Source organism: Parasteatoda tepidariorum, chromosome 3 (genome assembly GCF_982258835.1).
Source record: "Parasteatoda tepidariorum strain Cologne lab strain chromosome 3, Ptep-v5.0, whole genome shotgun sequence".
Taxonomy (NCBI): Eukaryota; Metazoa; Arthropoda; class Arachnida; order Araneae; family Theridiidae; genus Parasteatoda; species Parasteatoda tepidariorum.
In genome coordinates, this window is record NC_141757.1 from 103,526,695 (window position 1) to 103,544,246 (window position 17,552).

Here is a 17,552-nt window from a genome sequence, read left to right on the forward strand (position 1 = left end):
GCGTTTCCTTAAGTATCTACAATAGTATTAAATGTTACGTTGCTTAAATTCACGTATGTATTATAAAAACACCTCGTAAACCATTGGCTGTCTTTATGTTTTGTTTTCCTTATTTACCACAAGATAAATCTAAATAGGCTAACTATTGCGTCAAATATTTGGCTTGATTCTTGCCCAGGAAAAAGATGGGGAGCACAATAAATAAACATAGACAGTCATTTTTTTTCTCCCTGCGTTTCCTTAAGTATCTACAATAGTATTAAATGTTACGTTGCTTAAATTCACGTATGTATTATAAAAACACCTCGTAAACCATTGGCTGTCTTTATGTTTTGTTTTCCTTATTTACCACTTCGATGGCAAATCATTGGTATCCTATTTTAAATGTTATAATAATCTGGTAATTAATATATATATGTATATTTTTTTCTAACGAGATATTATTCGATTTTTGAAGGATTTTAATTTTAAAGCTTTGGAAATGGAATTAATCTAAATAGAAAAATAATTTTTTGAAAAATTAAGCTAATTACTTACTCAGGAAATCAACAAGGAAAACACTCAACCTATTTTTCTTACATTTATTAAATATTAGAAAGTCACCAAAATTTATATACAAGGCATAAAAACATCTCTTAAAATATTCGTTGCATCTTTGTTCTTTTATTTGCTACTTTTCTTATAAGGATTTAAAAATTATATTAAAATTATTTTAACTACCATAATGCATTTTTTTCCTATTTAAATATAAGATTTGAATTTTTAAAGTTTAGAAATGAAATATATGTAAATAAGAAATCATTTTGGCAAGTATTAACTTAGTTATTTGTTTGACTTGCGTTAAGTATGTTGCAAAGGAAAGAATTCTGCGTATTTATACATTATACATACAATTTATACACACAATTTATACACAATTTATCCATACAAGTTAAATACACAAATTAATTTTACATTTGAAAAAAAATAAGAATGATGACATATGATTGTATATGATCTTTGCAGTTTTGTGTTTGATTATTTTTAAACAAAAGAAAATTAAAAATTTTAATTGCGAAGCGCTAATTTGCCAATTATTGAAATAATTGCTCTCTTAATTTGCATAAATATAAAATTGCAAATATAAAATTGTCCCCTCCTTTATACATTGTTACGAAACCAGAAAATAAATTAATAAAAAATTAAGATTATTATTTAATAATTAAGATTATTATTTATTATTTAATAATTATTTAAGTAAAACGATTAAAGGCAAATTATAAAATTTCATTGCTTATGTTTTTGTAAACTGTGCAATAAGATAATCTCATTCTTATTTTTTGGTTTCTTGAATACTACTTTTGAAGGGATTAGGTACAATTTTAATTAAATGCTTTCAAGTATCTTTATTTTCTTTCTACACAAAAGAAAAAGGGAATGAAATATTTAATCGAATTATTATGACAATTAAAAATATTTTGTAAAATCAATTCAATATCTTATTTCACCATGATGTGGTTAAATAAATAAAAATTAACATTTAACTTACGTTTTCTAAAAGTTTAGTTTAAGGTATAGACAGGTTAGAGCCGTTATGACAGGTTAAGGTAAGACAGTATACAGGCCTTCAGGCGGATTGGCACTGCCGTCCTGTGGGCTGGGTACGGAGTTAGTGACTTACTTGCCTCCCTTTCTTACTGGCGCAATTGTGTGACACGGTGTCGTGCCCTTTGTCCGCCATTGCTTGGTGCTCATGCTGTTACGAGGTTGGAGTCGCACGACAAATCTTCCACCTTCGCCTAGATCACGACAATCTAGACTTCTACACGCCAAAATTTCCACAGACCTGGGACGCCGCACTCGAAACTTTAAGGTATAGCTACAATAATTGCAAGATTTTTCTATCAGAAGACTTAGTTTTATGCGAAGAACATGTAATAAAATAAGCACAATTAAAACAGCTATTAAGATGATGATGTTGGGCTAAGTGATGTTTTATGAATAAATTGAACGTGATTGATATGAAGACGCCGAAAGAGGACAATTTTTATAACGCCGTATGTTAGATACATTATTCCAATGACGCACTATCAAATTGTATAATAAGGAAAAAAAGTTCGTTTTAAATTGGGGAATGGAAAAATAAGTCATCTCAATATCCCTCAGCTTCAAATGGTAAAATTTTCGAAATCAGGGAATTCATTATAAGGAATCAGTTTCGAATGTGCTTCGAAACCACCTTTGCATTATTCTGTTTGTTATAAACATGGGAATTCTATAGATTTAAAGATATAGGCAGGTTATAAGTAGACAAAATCAGTGAGTAATTACATCATTCTGTTGATTATAAACACGCAAAATCAATCGATAAATGCATAACGTCACTGGTCATAAAATACACGAAATCAGTGAGTTACACGTAATTCAGTCAATCACAAATGCATAAATTCAGTCGATTAACACAAAATTCCGTAGTTAATGAACATAGCAAATTATTTACTTGATTAATTAAATCAAATATTTTTTACTTCGAAAAATCCTGCGAAGCAATTGATTGCATATTTATGTTTTAGATTAATTTTCATTTTTTTTAAAGTTTAAAAAAAGTTTACTATAACAATTTAATTATTATTTACTTACTAATACGTTTTATATTTTACACTGTATGCAATTTATACATTAAATTGCGCACGACATGTTAAAATTTCCGAATTGTAATTGTATACAGTTGTATTTAGACATTTACACATAAAACCATTTTTTGTTTCAATACATGTTCGAGAACATTGATGTGGTTGATAAAACTTATAAATGTTATTTTCTTTAATATAAATAATATTTTTAAATCAGCGCATAAGAAAAGTTTGAATCTTTCAATAAACGAAAGCAATATACTCTGACACCTACTTTGTATTTATGCAAAAGTCAGAGCATTTGTATTCAGTTCGCAAACAAACCGCCTTACAAAATTAAATACACCGCGGAAGCTCATTTCTAGTTTGTTTCAGAGTTTTCATTCGCTGTATTTTCAATTTCCCTGTAGAATAAAACAAAAAATGTTTTCCTTTTCACCGCCAGTGTTTATCCATCACAACAAAAATGCACACCGTATAAAAGAAGAAAAAAAAGCAAATTATTTGAGTTGGAAGTGAAATTTCAAGAAAACATAAATACAAGGCACATTTTTTTTCGTCAAAGTAAAAGCTATTTAAATACAGTCTTGTATACGACGTCAATATTAATACAACTAAAGATATAAATTAACTATAATTAAGTTATAAAATTAATACAATTTAAGCACTAAATTTTTCAGATTGATATTTTTGTATACTTTTTTATTGTGAAAATTCCTTGCTAGATTAAGATAAACTCAAGCTGTTACTTTGTCAATATTTAGATTTGAAATAATATATTATAGAATTCGGTATTCTCAAGCAATTATTTCATTAAATTGGTGAAAATTGAGGAAATCATCGGCTTTTACAGTTTAGAATAATTGCTTAATATTAAGTCACAATACGAGTATAATGCAACGATTTAAACAATGTACATTCATTTATTAATGAATTCAGCTGATTATACAATTATACTAGTAAAGCAATACAATGCGATTACAGTTCATTGTTGTTCTAATAAACATGATGCATAGCTTCCAATGATATTATAATATACTGGTGTAAGAAATTAAGAGAATTCGCTGGCTTTGTCCATTATCTCTAGATCTAAAGGAACGATTTTAATTAAATTTTATACGTACATACGTTGATACAATACGAAATAAATAATTATTCAACTATTGTAATGCACACGCATGATCGTGCGTAACACTCGTTGGAGTCGAAGGATAGAAAACAGCGGTTGCAGAATAAACAAACACAATGGGTTAGAGGGGGTATGGTTCCCTCTCACAGATATGCAGGCCTTACAGGCAGTGAGATTTCATATTTGAAATAAGGCAGTTCCTGTGGCAATTGGTCCCACTCTTTCAGCAACACTATTTTCATTCTCTGGATGGTTCTCAAAGAGGTTAGGCAGTCACAATTGCCCTCCCCAGAGCCTCTCAGACATGTTCTATAAGGTTGAGGCCTGGATATCTGGCTGGCCAATCCATCCGGCGAATATCCTCACTCTCTAGAAATTCGTCGACCAGAAGAGCTCAATGTGGTCTAGCGTTATCACCCATTAAAATGAACTCAGGACTAACTGCCCCCCAGAAATAGCGAACATAGGGCTCCAAGATCTCATCCCTATACCTCACACCAGTCACAGAGCCTCTTTCAAAGACATGGAGAGGTGTACGGCCATCCAATATGATGCCTGCTCAGATCATTTAACCTGCTCCGCCATAATGGTCGATTTCACGGACATTGGAGTGTAGGTAGCGGGTCCCTGGTTCTCTCCATATGAACGTAAGGAGAGAATCGGTGCTTAGGAAGAACCGGGGCTCATTGGTGAAGAGAACGGTCACCTATTGATCCACATTAAAATATCTCTGCTCTCTGCACCATGTTGAATGGACTCTCCTGTCCGTAGAAGTGAGAGAGAAGCAAACAGCAAGTCTTCTTGCAAACAACCCTATCTCATAAAGTCGTTTGGAAACAGGCACCCTTGATACACGGGTTCATGTGGCTGCATACAAGCCACGAGAGATCTGGGAAGTTGTATCCCCACTGTTTCGTCTAGCTATAATTGTCATATGTATATCTCCTCTGGCCGTCATGGCTCTTGGACGACCTTGCCCAGACTGTCTCTCGAAAGATCCGGGTAACCTGAGCACTAAATTGAACCCTCTGCAAATCTGGATCTGAGATTGGCTTGTTTCTGGCCTCCCTACAATTAGCCCCCTCATTCTATCAACTAAACGTGGTGGATACGCATTTTTACTGTTACCATTTGAATTATATCCTGCAAAATAACACCAAGAAATTTGTCAAAGTGTGTAAGAGAACGAAATGCGTCTTAACTTGTTAAACTTGTTTCTCTACTGGCTCCACCTACATACACGTGTACACTTACGTATTTGATGTACCAGATTTGCATTTTTGTTTAGAGTCAGTTGTTTTACATCATTCAGTTCAGTTCTTTTCATGAAATTCGATAAAATATGCAAATCCTCTTAATTTATTTCTCCAGTGCAAATCAATGAGCATCTAATGAAGAACTATAGTTTTAAATTCATCTTCATCGTATACATGCTTTATAAGTATTAATTTTTACTTTTAAATTAGAAAAAATTTTTGTTTTTGAATTGTTACTGTAAAAGTATATTTAGGCAATGCTATTTAAAATGGCAAATAATGTATAAATAAAATCAATGGAGAGGTATACTTTTAATACAAAAGTCTTTTTCGAAAGAATATTTAAGGAAATAAGTATTTATTTTCAAATTCACTTTTTGAAAATAACGATACAATAGCATTATCCTGAAAATAAGGAATATTATAAAAAATGGCATAATTATTTATCTTTTTATTTCAAAAATTTACAGTTTTTACATTTAAAAATAGAATTAGTAAATTGCGCATCTATTCGATCTTTATTGTGATAATGCTCTAAACTTTCTTCAAGATATCGCATTTAAAAGGTTTTGAAAAGAAACCAAAAGAAGGGTCACGAACAAGAAACCAAGAAACCTTGTTTTTTTCTTTTAAAATCTTTAAAACTAGTCGATTTGTCAAGAGCCTTTAGATAGAAATGTCATTTGCAGAAATCTCTACAATGCGGTCAAATCGTTAATGCGTTCTCTACATGAAAGTTTTATTTTCACTTGACATTAAAATCATAGAATGAAAAGGATACTGAAAAATTAGTATATATATATATATATATATATATATATACATTCGCAAACACTATATTATATGTATAACACGATATTATTCCCAACACTATATTAATATGACGACTGAAGCAAAATTACGGCGTGCCCCTTTTCACTAAAGCTACCTTGATTTCGTATTATAACTGGACGCAAAAAAAACTATTAATTAGCAAACATATAAATTAAGAAAATTTATATCTAAACTCACATTTACAGAGAATAATTTCTCTGTTATTTTTTTTCCCTCCACCTGGACAGGATAAAATATCGAATGCGTCAAGATGTGTCCCATCAAATTAATGCCATTTCTGGCTATAGGTAATATATCCGTCACATTTATATGTTACGTAAAATGTATGAGGTTTAAACCCTGAGGAATATTAGCAATATTATCCGAGGTTTCAATGATGACTGTTACTGATTGAAACTGATACATTTTGGTATATACAATTCTGCTGAGGATAGCTTTGCATTTTTTTAAGTTTTACAATAAAGCTATTTTCAGAATAGGCTTTTTCAATATCTGATAAAGTTTTGCTTTAAACCTATTTAATCTGTTTTTCCATACCTGTTTAAATCCGACTCCAATACTATTTTTTAACGTGTGTTTCAATAATTATATGATTAATCTCATTTCAATATTTTTGCTTCAAACCAGTTTTAGGTAACTGATCGAGTTTCACTATAATAAACACTGTAAGAAAATGTGGATCAAACTACAGTTAAAAGTACTGGCACTCTAAGTACAGGTACTTTCTACCGTAAAATACATTTTGCCGGAACTTATTACGAAACAAAAAATCTGAAATACCATAATTTTTACGGAAGTAATTTCCGTAAAGTCGCTGAATCACTCTATTTAAATTAATATTACTATACAAATTACGGTATAATATTTTACGGAAAAATGGGTTTGATGGTAAAAATGGATTTTACGGTAAAATGGACATTACGGGAAATGCATATAAATTGCCTGTACTTTCTACCATAATTTGATCCAGAATTTTTTACATAGTAATTTATTACGTTTTTCAATAAGTGATATAGTTTCACGAAAATACATTTCCTAAAAGTTTTTCAATAACTGAGTGTGTTTACTTTAAATACTTTTTAATGTGTTTCTGGATATTTTAATATCAATACTTGCTTTTATAATTTTATTTTTCTGAACACGATCTTTGCCTTAAGCTATGGTTTTCTGAACAGTTTTAATATTTTATACCTGAATCACGATTAATTTACTATAACGAAGCTTGAAACTAATAATGTATATAGGTTATTTGTAACGAAGAGTCACACTCCATCTAACTTAATATATTATACAAAGCACTGCTCTCCAAAGTAAATTTCAACGCCCCTCTCAATCATGTAAGAGTTATTTCGCGATTGGACAACTCAGTACTAATGACGAGGGGAAAATTGGATAGCTGGTTTAAGTCCTTACTTGAGACTGTAACAGTTTGAGAGTTAACTGCTGATGTTTAAACAGTTGAACCAATAACATACATAGATAAACAAAAACTTTAAATATTTATTACAGACGGGTTGATCCATCGAGAGGGTCTATATGTAATGCTGGTATTTAAATGTATTTAAACTGTATTACATTATTCTGATTACAATTTTATATCATTAATTAATTTTATTTATGACAAAGGATTATATCAAATCGAATCATACATAACTTCCGTTTCGAAATTATGGTAAAAGATGTGTGCAAAACGTGATAATTATGCTAATTAATAACATAATAAGTAACAAATTTTGTCTTTGGCTCATTTTCAGATACGAATATTTTAATGTACTTATGTCCTAACTAGGACTGGGTGATATAAGAAATTTTATATCGAGATGCATCGTCAGTTTTGCATCGCGATATAGCGATGTATCGCGATATAGTATTTTTGAAATTCATTTACTTGTAAGGCACAGAAAGTCGGATTTCTATCAAAATTTCATACTCAGATTGATTTAAATCAACTTATGAATTTGATGTATAAGTTTTGCTTAAGAAAGATATTAATGTTATATTTTCTAAATATGATCGAGCAAATAACGTAATAAGATTTCTTAGTTTAAAAATAAATAACAAAAAAATTTATAAAATTGAAATTTATCAATATATTTACCTAACAATATAGAAAGACAATTTAAAAAATAAGTTCGTTAAAATTATTTGTATGCTTAAAACAAAGTGCTAAATAAATTAAACAAAAAAAAAACACTTTTAAAACAACACTATTTTTTATCATTATTATTTCACATAAATAATAAAGTTAAATTGAATAATTACCGAATTCTGAACGAAAAAACAAAGTAAGGTTTAATTTCTTAAAAATTAAAACAAAAGAATTATGATATTCGATAATATATTCAACTGACAATATTGAAAGAAAATTAAAAAACACGATTATTCTCTTTAATAAAACGAAGTGCTAAATGATTTTAAAAAAAGAAGTCGCAATCGCAAACATTACTAATTTTTTTGAATAAACAAATTTGATTGACTTATGTCCAAATCCAAAAGAGGAAAAATAAATTTTGTTATAATTTTATTTATAAAAATGAAAACAACAAAAGATTTATAAATTTAAAATCAGTAATAAAAACCCATTAAATTATTATTTCATCTAAAAAGTTTTTAATAAATTAAAATAAAGTAAAAAATAGCCTAACAAATTTAATTACTTTTTAATTTAATTCCTTATGGACTCCTTAAATTAGATTTCCGTTTGCAATAAATTCAATAATGTAAAATAATACTTAAACATGTAATGTCAAAATCAATTTTCACATTTAAAAATAAAAGAGAAAGTTTTGTCTCAAGAAAAACCCTAATTAATTAAGAAACACTTCTTTATATATTCTTTTCAATAATAGATTACGTTCAGAACGAGGTAACGACGGCGATCACAAAGTCAGTCCCACTGAAAATAATCTACAAGAAACGATATCAAGTCGCGACAAAGCAAATAAGATATGCGGAAACGAACACGCGAGATCACGATATATGTTCTCAAAGCTGATTCTGATTCTACAGCTCATCAATCAAGGCCGTTTCAATATAACGATACGAACATCGTCTTTCCCAGCGCGAGTTGGCATCGGAACGTAAGAGATACTTGCGTGTCTTGTATCGCTATATTGTATATCGCTATATCGTTCGTCTTCTTTACTCGACGGCTTAAATCAGATTTCTGATGCATCGCCTGGAACGAAAGTCGCTGTATCGGCCTGCCGATACAGGCGTTAAATCGATATGTCGCGATATATCGATTTATAGCCCAGTCCTAGTCCTAACTTACAATTTTATAACTTATGAATTATTAATTATAATTTATTAATTATAATTTATTAATTAACTATTTTTAATTTATTATTATTAATAATAAGAAGGAATTATATTTAATTGTATAATAATTAACTTCTGCATTCAAAGTATTTTATGATATGTGACAATACATTTTATTAAGGTAAATGATTAACATCATAGATGTGGTTGATCTATCAAACACTTATACTTACAATATAGATATTTAAATATATTTATATCACAACTTATAATCAACTATGTTATTTTGTTCATCACACATTCTCTTCCTCTACCTCTTTCGTTTCGCCAATTACTCACATTAGCATTTGCCATTTTTCTCCACTAAGCTTATCTCTTTATGTAAGCTATAAGCTAATTATTTAACCTTGATATCTTTCTGTTTTATGCATTGAGTGTTTCCAGAATATTTGGCTTGTCTACGAATGGAAATGTCTGTTATAAACAAATTTCCAATAAATTCTCACCAGAAATTTCTTTAGTTTGTCTATAAATAGAAGATTGATTCATCTTTGATATATAGAGATAGTTACGAAAATCGATTACCCCTTAGATGTACCAGTTATCTTCGAATGAAACTGTAACTGATATATCTGTAAAAAGCTCATTGATGATGATTTTTTTAAACTGTTGCTTATGAAATTTTCAAAGGTTACAAATGTGGGTCAATATGACTTTTACTCTTATGTGATAAAAAAAAAAAGAAAAAAGATTGAAATGAAAAGTATCAGTGTTATATTGCGATTGATTTTCTACATTCTGTGATCCCAACATCCCTACAAACTATATTATTCTGATGTTGTTTTTGTTGCTTATCCTCTTCTGGCCTGACGAAGTCAGACTAGATCTAGGAACCCGTTGACCTGAATGAAATCGAAGACCAAAAGAGGAGTAGAGAAGATGTCTTGCCAGAGAAGGCCAAGACAGTCCAGGATATGATCTTCAGAAGCCCTGTGTAGATGGCATTTAGGGCAGAGGGAGTAGGTTTTAGTTCTTTCAGAAAATCGTAAACTTTGTAGATGACCGGTAGCTAGGTAGGAGAGGGTGGTGCAGACTCTCCTTTCAAAGGGAAGAGTCAAAGAAACTCCAGGATTATTTCCTTTGTACCAATGGTTGGTGGGGGGAATCAGCCAGTCCACTTAGAAGCTGGGATTTCTTCAGGGAGAAAAGAACAACCAAAACATTTCTAATTAATTGGAAATATTAGCATAAATTATATCTTAGAATACGAGAAGAAAGCAGATATTAAAATATCAAATAAATATCAGCAGAAATATTATCTAATCGGACATAACAAATATTTCGGACATTCACCAAAGAGACTATGTGATTGTGGACATTGTGGACCAGTGAAAGTCGACATTCACGACATTCGATTTCGGTCATTCACGGAAACATATATATATATATGAACAAAACCTGCGTAATTTGTTTTTGTTATTTTCTCACTTAAATACTTATTCGCGTACCCAATATGTAACATTTATGTCGTTATTTTTGACAAGAACTATGTAAATATAAATTAAAGTTAAATTAAAGTTATTAATTAATGTCTCTACACATTTAATATTTCCTCTTCATCAATTTCCAAGTGCACAAAGTATACTTGAGTTATTGTCCGTATTTTGTGATGAGCGGGTACACGTTTAACTGATGTCTTTTCTTAGAAAATGATTAAAATTGATTCCCCAAGCATAAACAGAAATCGAATAAAGCAAAAGTATATTTACTTTATTTTATGAATGTTTAGTCAATTATGTAATGCCATAATGTTGAAATAAACTCCATAATTACAATGAAACAAATCTTAAGCTAAACAGTGATTATGGATGCAGGGATAGCATGAAGAAATTTTTCCCATTTTGTTCATTTTGAGTATTTCACTCATTTCTCAAATAGTGAAATTATTAAACGTACTTCAGCACGTTCGTGAGCCCGAAATTCGACTTTAAATTTGCTGTTTCGCTGATGTTGATCCTCGAAAAACTTAAGTATCTTCCAGATCTGTATACTTTATACTTGGAGTGGATCGAAATATTTTTGTAATAGGTACAATCTCTAATGACTTTAGCTGCTTGTTCTTACAAGTGGAAACAGAATGATATTAAATTTGATTTGAAGTAAGCAACCTTAATTTTTGATGACTCCTACTTCAAAATAATTTGTTTTCAATTTGATTCCCACTAAAAATATTATTTGCACTGAAGACTACCAGCAACTTATCATAACAGTTAATTTAAACGGTTGGACGCGAATTTACAGAAATTATCATTAATGCGGGGAAAATTATTTTATTTAAAAAATACTTTTGCTAGAAAAAATTCACTTAGTTATTTCTTTAGATATTAAAAATATTTAAGCAATTTTGGAAGGAAGATAGAATTCAACTTACATAAAGTATTTCACAACTAATTGTTTAGGAAAAGATTCCAAAATTGTTTTCTCTTTTTACTATCTTATTAAATAAAAATTTTGTAGACTTAGAGCAAAATACACTAACATTAAAAATACTTATAATTTAATTTCCATATGGTATCAATGATCATTCAACGTGTTCATGCATAGATATGTACGCAAAATGTATCTTGAGTTAAAAATCTGCAGGTAATAATAATGTGCGGAAGTTAATGAAAATTGATATCAGAGCAAGCATCGGTGTGTCTAACTGGAAAGAAAATTTTATCATAGTCTTTAAGTAAGTCTAAGAAAGTAAATCTAACAATAGAATACTCTATAGTGTTTAGAGAATTTTTTTCCATATATTATGATGAGCATATTTCATATCTTTGTTTTCACACCACGGTACTACGTCTCACTAAGATTAATCTCATCAAGTTGTGTGTGCTATATAGGGTATATTGCTTATCTCTGGGTTAATTTATATATCTAACAACCCCAGAAGTTTGCGTATTAAAAAATTGATTGCTGTTAAAAATTTTAATGATAACAAAGTTCTTCAGCCCTTTAATTCGGAAGCATAATCGAAGTAAATGATTGAGTCTCCATACTTGCACCACAACCACGCGAAAGCTTTTCATTTTCGAAACCCTACCCAAGTCACAATTCTTGATGGTCCCATTAAAAAGGTTTGATGGTTTATGTTGGCTTCAGTGTGATTCATGATGGTCATCATACAACGTTTTCCATTACGTGTTCATGGTTTTCGATGTGCCAACAAAGTACCATCATTCCATGATGGAAAATGCTTCTTTAATACTCTGATGATTAACTATCAAGAGAAGTTTGACACTCATGGAGGAATAATCCATGAAGGTTCATGATGGTTCCAACTATACATTTCCATGATGGTTGATTCGGAATTCTTCTTGGTTCTCAGTAATATACCATCAAAACAATTTGGTTTTTTTTTATGTTGGACCATCATAAATCATTCCTAATTCCCACATTGGGATGATGGTTGTTCATGATCGTTTCAGCATTTGATTTCTAAGGTACTATGACGGAAATTCAGGATGGTTCAACTTGAACAAATCATCAAAACAATTTGCTAATCTTATGTTGGACCATCATAAATCAGCCCGTATTCCTACATTGGGATGATCGTTACTTATGTTGGTTAACATCAAAAAATATAGTAGTTCATGATGGAATTATTGATGGTTACCATCAAGATTATGTTGGTCCATCAATGGAAAACCATCAAAAATTATGACTTGGGTAGGCAAATTATTAAATTAATCGGAGTTAGTACAGTTGGTAGAATAGAAATTTATTTATAAAAGGCTTTCCATCCCCGCCCTTTCAGCACTATTGGTTACATTGGTTACAAGAATGATATGTTTAGCTATGCATTAAGCATAAGTAATTCAAAACCTGGTATGTAACTGTAGAAGAGAGTTATGAAGAAAAAAAGCACGCAGGTTTCTGATAATATTTAGTGATAATTAAATTTGAATCAGTAGTTCCAGCTAATCTAAATTTAATTGCTGAATGACGAAATGAACATTATAGGAAATGTTACTGTTTGAAAAGTTATTTATAATTACAATTAAATTTATTATTCATCTTTTTTATTCAACATTTTATATAACATTTTAACTATATATTTACAATGGTAATTATCCTCAATTATTTTCGTCATGGACCTCATCTAAATCGTCGACATTTAAATTATTGAAAATTTATTCCAATTGCACAAAGAAGGAATACAAATCATAATCTATCTACATAATATTAACATAATCAAATATTAAAGAAAAAATTTAAATACAGGAGATTAATTTGTAAAAATATTTTTTGTAAGAATTATAATTATAAAAAGAGTTGTATTTTGAAATTAAAGTATTTAAAAGCAATGAAAATATATCTGAGACTAAATTATTTAAATGAACTAATGATTAAATAATCATATTGTAAGATAACTGTTAATATATTAATGAAGCAATAATAATACTTTACGGGGGAAATTCATTCGAAATATTTTTTCACCAAGGCAAAGAAAGCAGTTAGTTCCTCTAACCAGTTAGTTTTTCCTCTAAAGGAAATTTATAAGATTTGATCAACGAGTTGCAGTAGAGATATCTCTCTCTTGAGATGATAAGGCTAATTACATATAACTGCTCTTTGGAGACTGATTCTCTAATGGAAAGATATTCTATGTTATCCTTTTGCTCATTCTAGCTGAGCAAATATTAATTGATTCATATGCGATTGATCATCTGATATATTAGGAAAGCAATTTGAAATATGCATTTGGGCTTTAATTAGGCATTAAATCATTAATTCATGGACATTTTTATGGAAATTACCTTAGCAAGCAGTTTAATTTATTCATTTTAGTTCGAGAATGTCTAATTTATTGAAAGTTCTATTCTAACTGGTTGCAGTTGAGTGCTTGAAAAACTACAGAAATTTTGTTAAGCTATAATTATTTTTCGACTGTTTTTTCTATTGTAACTTAGTCGAAAGTAACTTATTATAACTTATTCTGTAACTTATACTGAAAGGAATTCCAAATACTTGCTATTTAAATAATGTGACCAAGATTTCAGAAAACGGTGGGTTAAAACTTTACCAATAGATGTGCCGTTAAAACCAAATACGAATAATGCAAATATATGCATATCGTAGATCAGCAAGTTATGCTCATAGGGCATTTAGTGGTGTCAATAAATGAAATATTCTGTTCCCTGCTTAAATTTGGAACCTTTACTTTTATTTTTATTTCTTTACAGCGCCACCTGATAGCGAAATGCTGAATTGTTTATTTGATTGAAGCTTTGGCTCCATGATCCAAATAGCTTTTTTTTAATGTTTTTTTCGCTTCGTTCAATAAATCAGAAACTAAGAGCCTTTGAGTATTGTCAATTCTGCTTTAATCTTCCTGTTAATAATGATAACAACAATTTAACTACCCATTCAGGTTTAACTAAGCAATAATTTATTAAACTCTGAGTAGATTTATGGAAATCATTATTGTAAAAAAAACTTATTTTCGATATTATTATTTAAAATAAATATACATTTATTAACCCTGATCTTATTATTTTCGTAAATTTAGGAAAAATTTATAACTTTTCAATTTATAAAGAGCTTTAATAATATTTCTATTCTGAAAGAAATCTAATCGGCTTATTTAAACAATACTGCACGAAATATATTTAGTAAAGTTTTTAAATGTTTTGTAATATTTTTAAATATATTTTGCGAAAGCAATTTCTTTTATATCTTTTAAACTCATTGTTGTGTTGCGAAATAGCTTGTACCATGCATACTAAGTAAGCTATTGTTACGAAAATTCATATTCTTCGCACTAAAAGAAAACTATTTTATGTTTAAAAATATTTAAGCTCTTTATACTAAATAAAGTTTAAATTCCCTAAACGCCGCCACATATTTTTAAAGCTTACATATTCAATTACACTTTGAGAACGCAGAACAATTTTTTTTTATTTTATTTAAATTCTAAAAATAAGCTTCAGTTTAAAAAACTTAATAAAATTTCGAAGTATAGTTTCCAGTTTAATAGTTGAAAAATATTAACTAAAATACTTTAAAATAACAAAAAAGTGTACTTAAACAGTTATAGACCGTTTTTAACCATTCTTTATTATTTTCGTATTACGTTAAAATAATTTTCGTAGTGCAAAATAATTCAAAATATAAACCTTTTAGTAAAAACATTTGAATCAGCAATTTAAAAAAGGTAAAAAATTCAAATGCCTAATTGAATTTGATTTTAAACATATTAAAATACTTTAACAATGATTTTAATGCTGGAATAACCACATAACCAGTAAGTACATGTTCCTAAAATGGCAAATGAAAGTAAAATATAAAAAAAAGCATATTCCAATAAAAACCCGGAAAAAAATAAAAACAGAAAAAAAATTTCTAAATTATGAACTTATTTTAAAAGCTTTAAAATAGAAAAAAAATGCTTAATTTTAACCATTTGAAAAATATTAACATTATTATTACTGTTACAATTAAGTAATTCATTCTGAGCATAAGTTTTTTTCAGCTTTTTTCTTCTTTCTTCAAGCTAATATTGCTTTTTTTTAAATTTCTTATTTGAAAGCAATATTGTAGTAATTGGTTATCTTCACTCATTCAACATTCAAGTCAGCCTCCCTTTCATGTTAATACACTCACTTTTTTCTTTTTGAATTTATTACATCAGCAGCTTTTTTCAGTGCAAAAACCGAACAGCATCAGAAATCAAACAAAATAGATAAACGATTTCACTTTAAACCTTATTCTTCACAATGAACAAAGATGGAATTGGCCACTATTAAAATATAGTCACTATTTATTTATTTGGTTTAAGAACATCCTCCACAAAAAAGACATAAATTTGCAGAGAGGAAGGAACAATAAATGAAAAATAAGCAAACAAGTTAATCCGAATATAAGAGATTTTTACAAACAACTCACACTATAGATCAAACATTTATAGATAAACATTTATAGATCATACATTTATAGAAATATTGATCAAACATAACAATTCACTCTATTGATCAAACATTTACAAGCCAAATTCAAACCTAAAAATGCATTAATATTTTTTAAACGCAATGATTTTATACAATTAATTAGATTCTATGCATATTTAGTTGTATTTTTGAACTAAGACTGAGGATATAAATGGTATTCCTCCACATTCAAATATTTAAATTTAAATTCATTTGAACGTAAGTTTATTTACATATTGCAAATCCATAAATGCTCTGATATTTATCAAATGTATAAATCACATTTCATGAAATCGATTTCTTTATCGATAATATTTAATTCAGATTAAATGGTGTTTTGAAATAAGCCTAATTGCAACTAATGTTATTACAGTACATTCCTAATTACTTGCATTTTATTTATATAAAATTTAAATCAAGCAAGCTAATATGGAAAGTAAAACTTGTTATGGCTCTTAGTTAGAGCTCCATTTCAAGTTTTCCATTAATTCACCACAATTCCTCCCAAAGATTATGAAGGAAAATATTGAGAAAAGCAAAGATTAAACTACGCTGCTTTGTTTGTGTTCTACATATATCAGTAAAATTGGTGAAGCAAGCCCACTTTCCCACACGCATCCGCTTTTACTTCCAATTCGGGTTTCCTTTTATGAGCGGGCTTAATAAATATGTCAGCAAACACAAAAGTAGTCCGCAAAATTTGTACTTACGAGCTGACATTTTGTTTACAGGAGAAGACTTAGCGTGTCTAATCATGAAAGGGTGTACCCATCAAAGCGTTTGCTTTGAATGCTGGGAAGCCTCTTGTGTTCACGTGACTACCTTGTGATCAATGGGGTCTCGAAAAATTATTTTTCGAAAATACTAATGAAATATACTGTAAAGGTACTAGTAGAAATTTGATTACTGTTTAAATTAAATGAATGAAAGAAAGAAAACCAACGCTCTTACATCCTATATTTTTGCATTAAACACAGGAGCCAATTATTTTTTTTCAACAAAATGTAACAAATTCAGAAAAACAATGCATTAAGTGTATACAAACTAAAGCTCTAAAAAAGGTGCGGTCACAGAGTCCAATCCAGCTTCAGACATTTTTTAAACCTGATATTGAAGCAATTTTTACTTTTGCGGTTTTTTGGACAAAAATAAATAAATAAACAAAAGATTTTTCCAAATATTTCTTGATTTTCATATGCATCTGATATAAAACAAATTCTGAGAAAATTTAAGATTAACTAAAAAAAAATCTTAAATTTCTGACAGCAGAGATGATTTAATCAAACTTTAAGAGTACAAACTTTATTGAAGTAAAATCAACATTTCTTTCTTTCATTTTGTTCTAGAAAATCCATTTTGTGTCACGTTAAAAAAAATAATAAAAATAGTTGATTTTACTTGTATCCGGATAACAGAAAAGTACCCAAAATTATGCGCACACTAGACAAATATGCTTTTGTATTAAAAAAACATAGAATTGCAT

General features: G+C 29.2%; 1 protein-coding gene across 1 annotated transcript in view; it reads right to left on the reverse strand.

Annotated features, from left to right (window-relative positions):
- Positions 1 to 4,600: 4,600 nt before the first annotated feature.
- LOC147814124 (uncharacterized) overlaps positions 4,601 to 17,552 on the reverse strand; it is a 41,299-nt gene continuing 28,347 nt past the window's right edge. The window contains exons 5-6 of the mRNA XM_087160214.1: positions 5,372 to 5,402; positions 4,601 to 4,884 (exon numbers count right to left, since the gene is read on the reverse strand). Coding sequence (XP_087016340.1) covers positions 4,601 to 4,884; positions 5,372 to 5,402 — 315 coding nt within the window. The remainder of the gene's footprint in view (positions 4,885 to 5,371; positions 5,403 to 17,552) is intronic.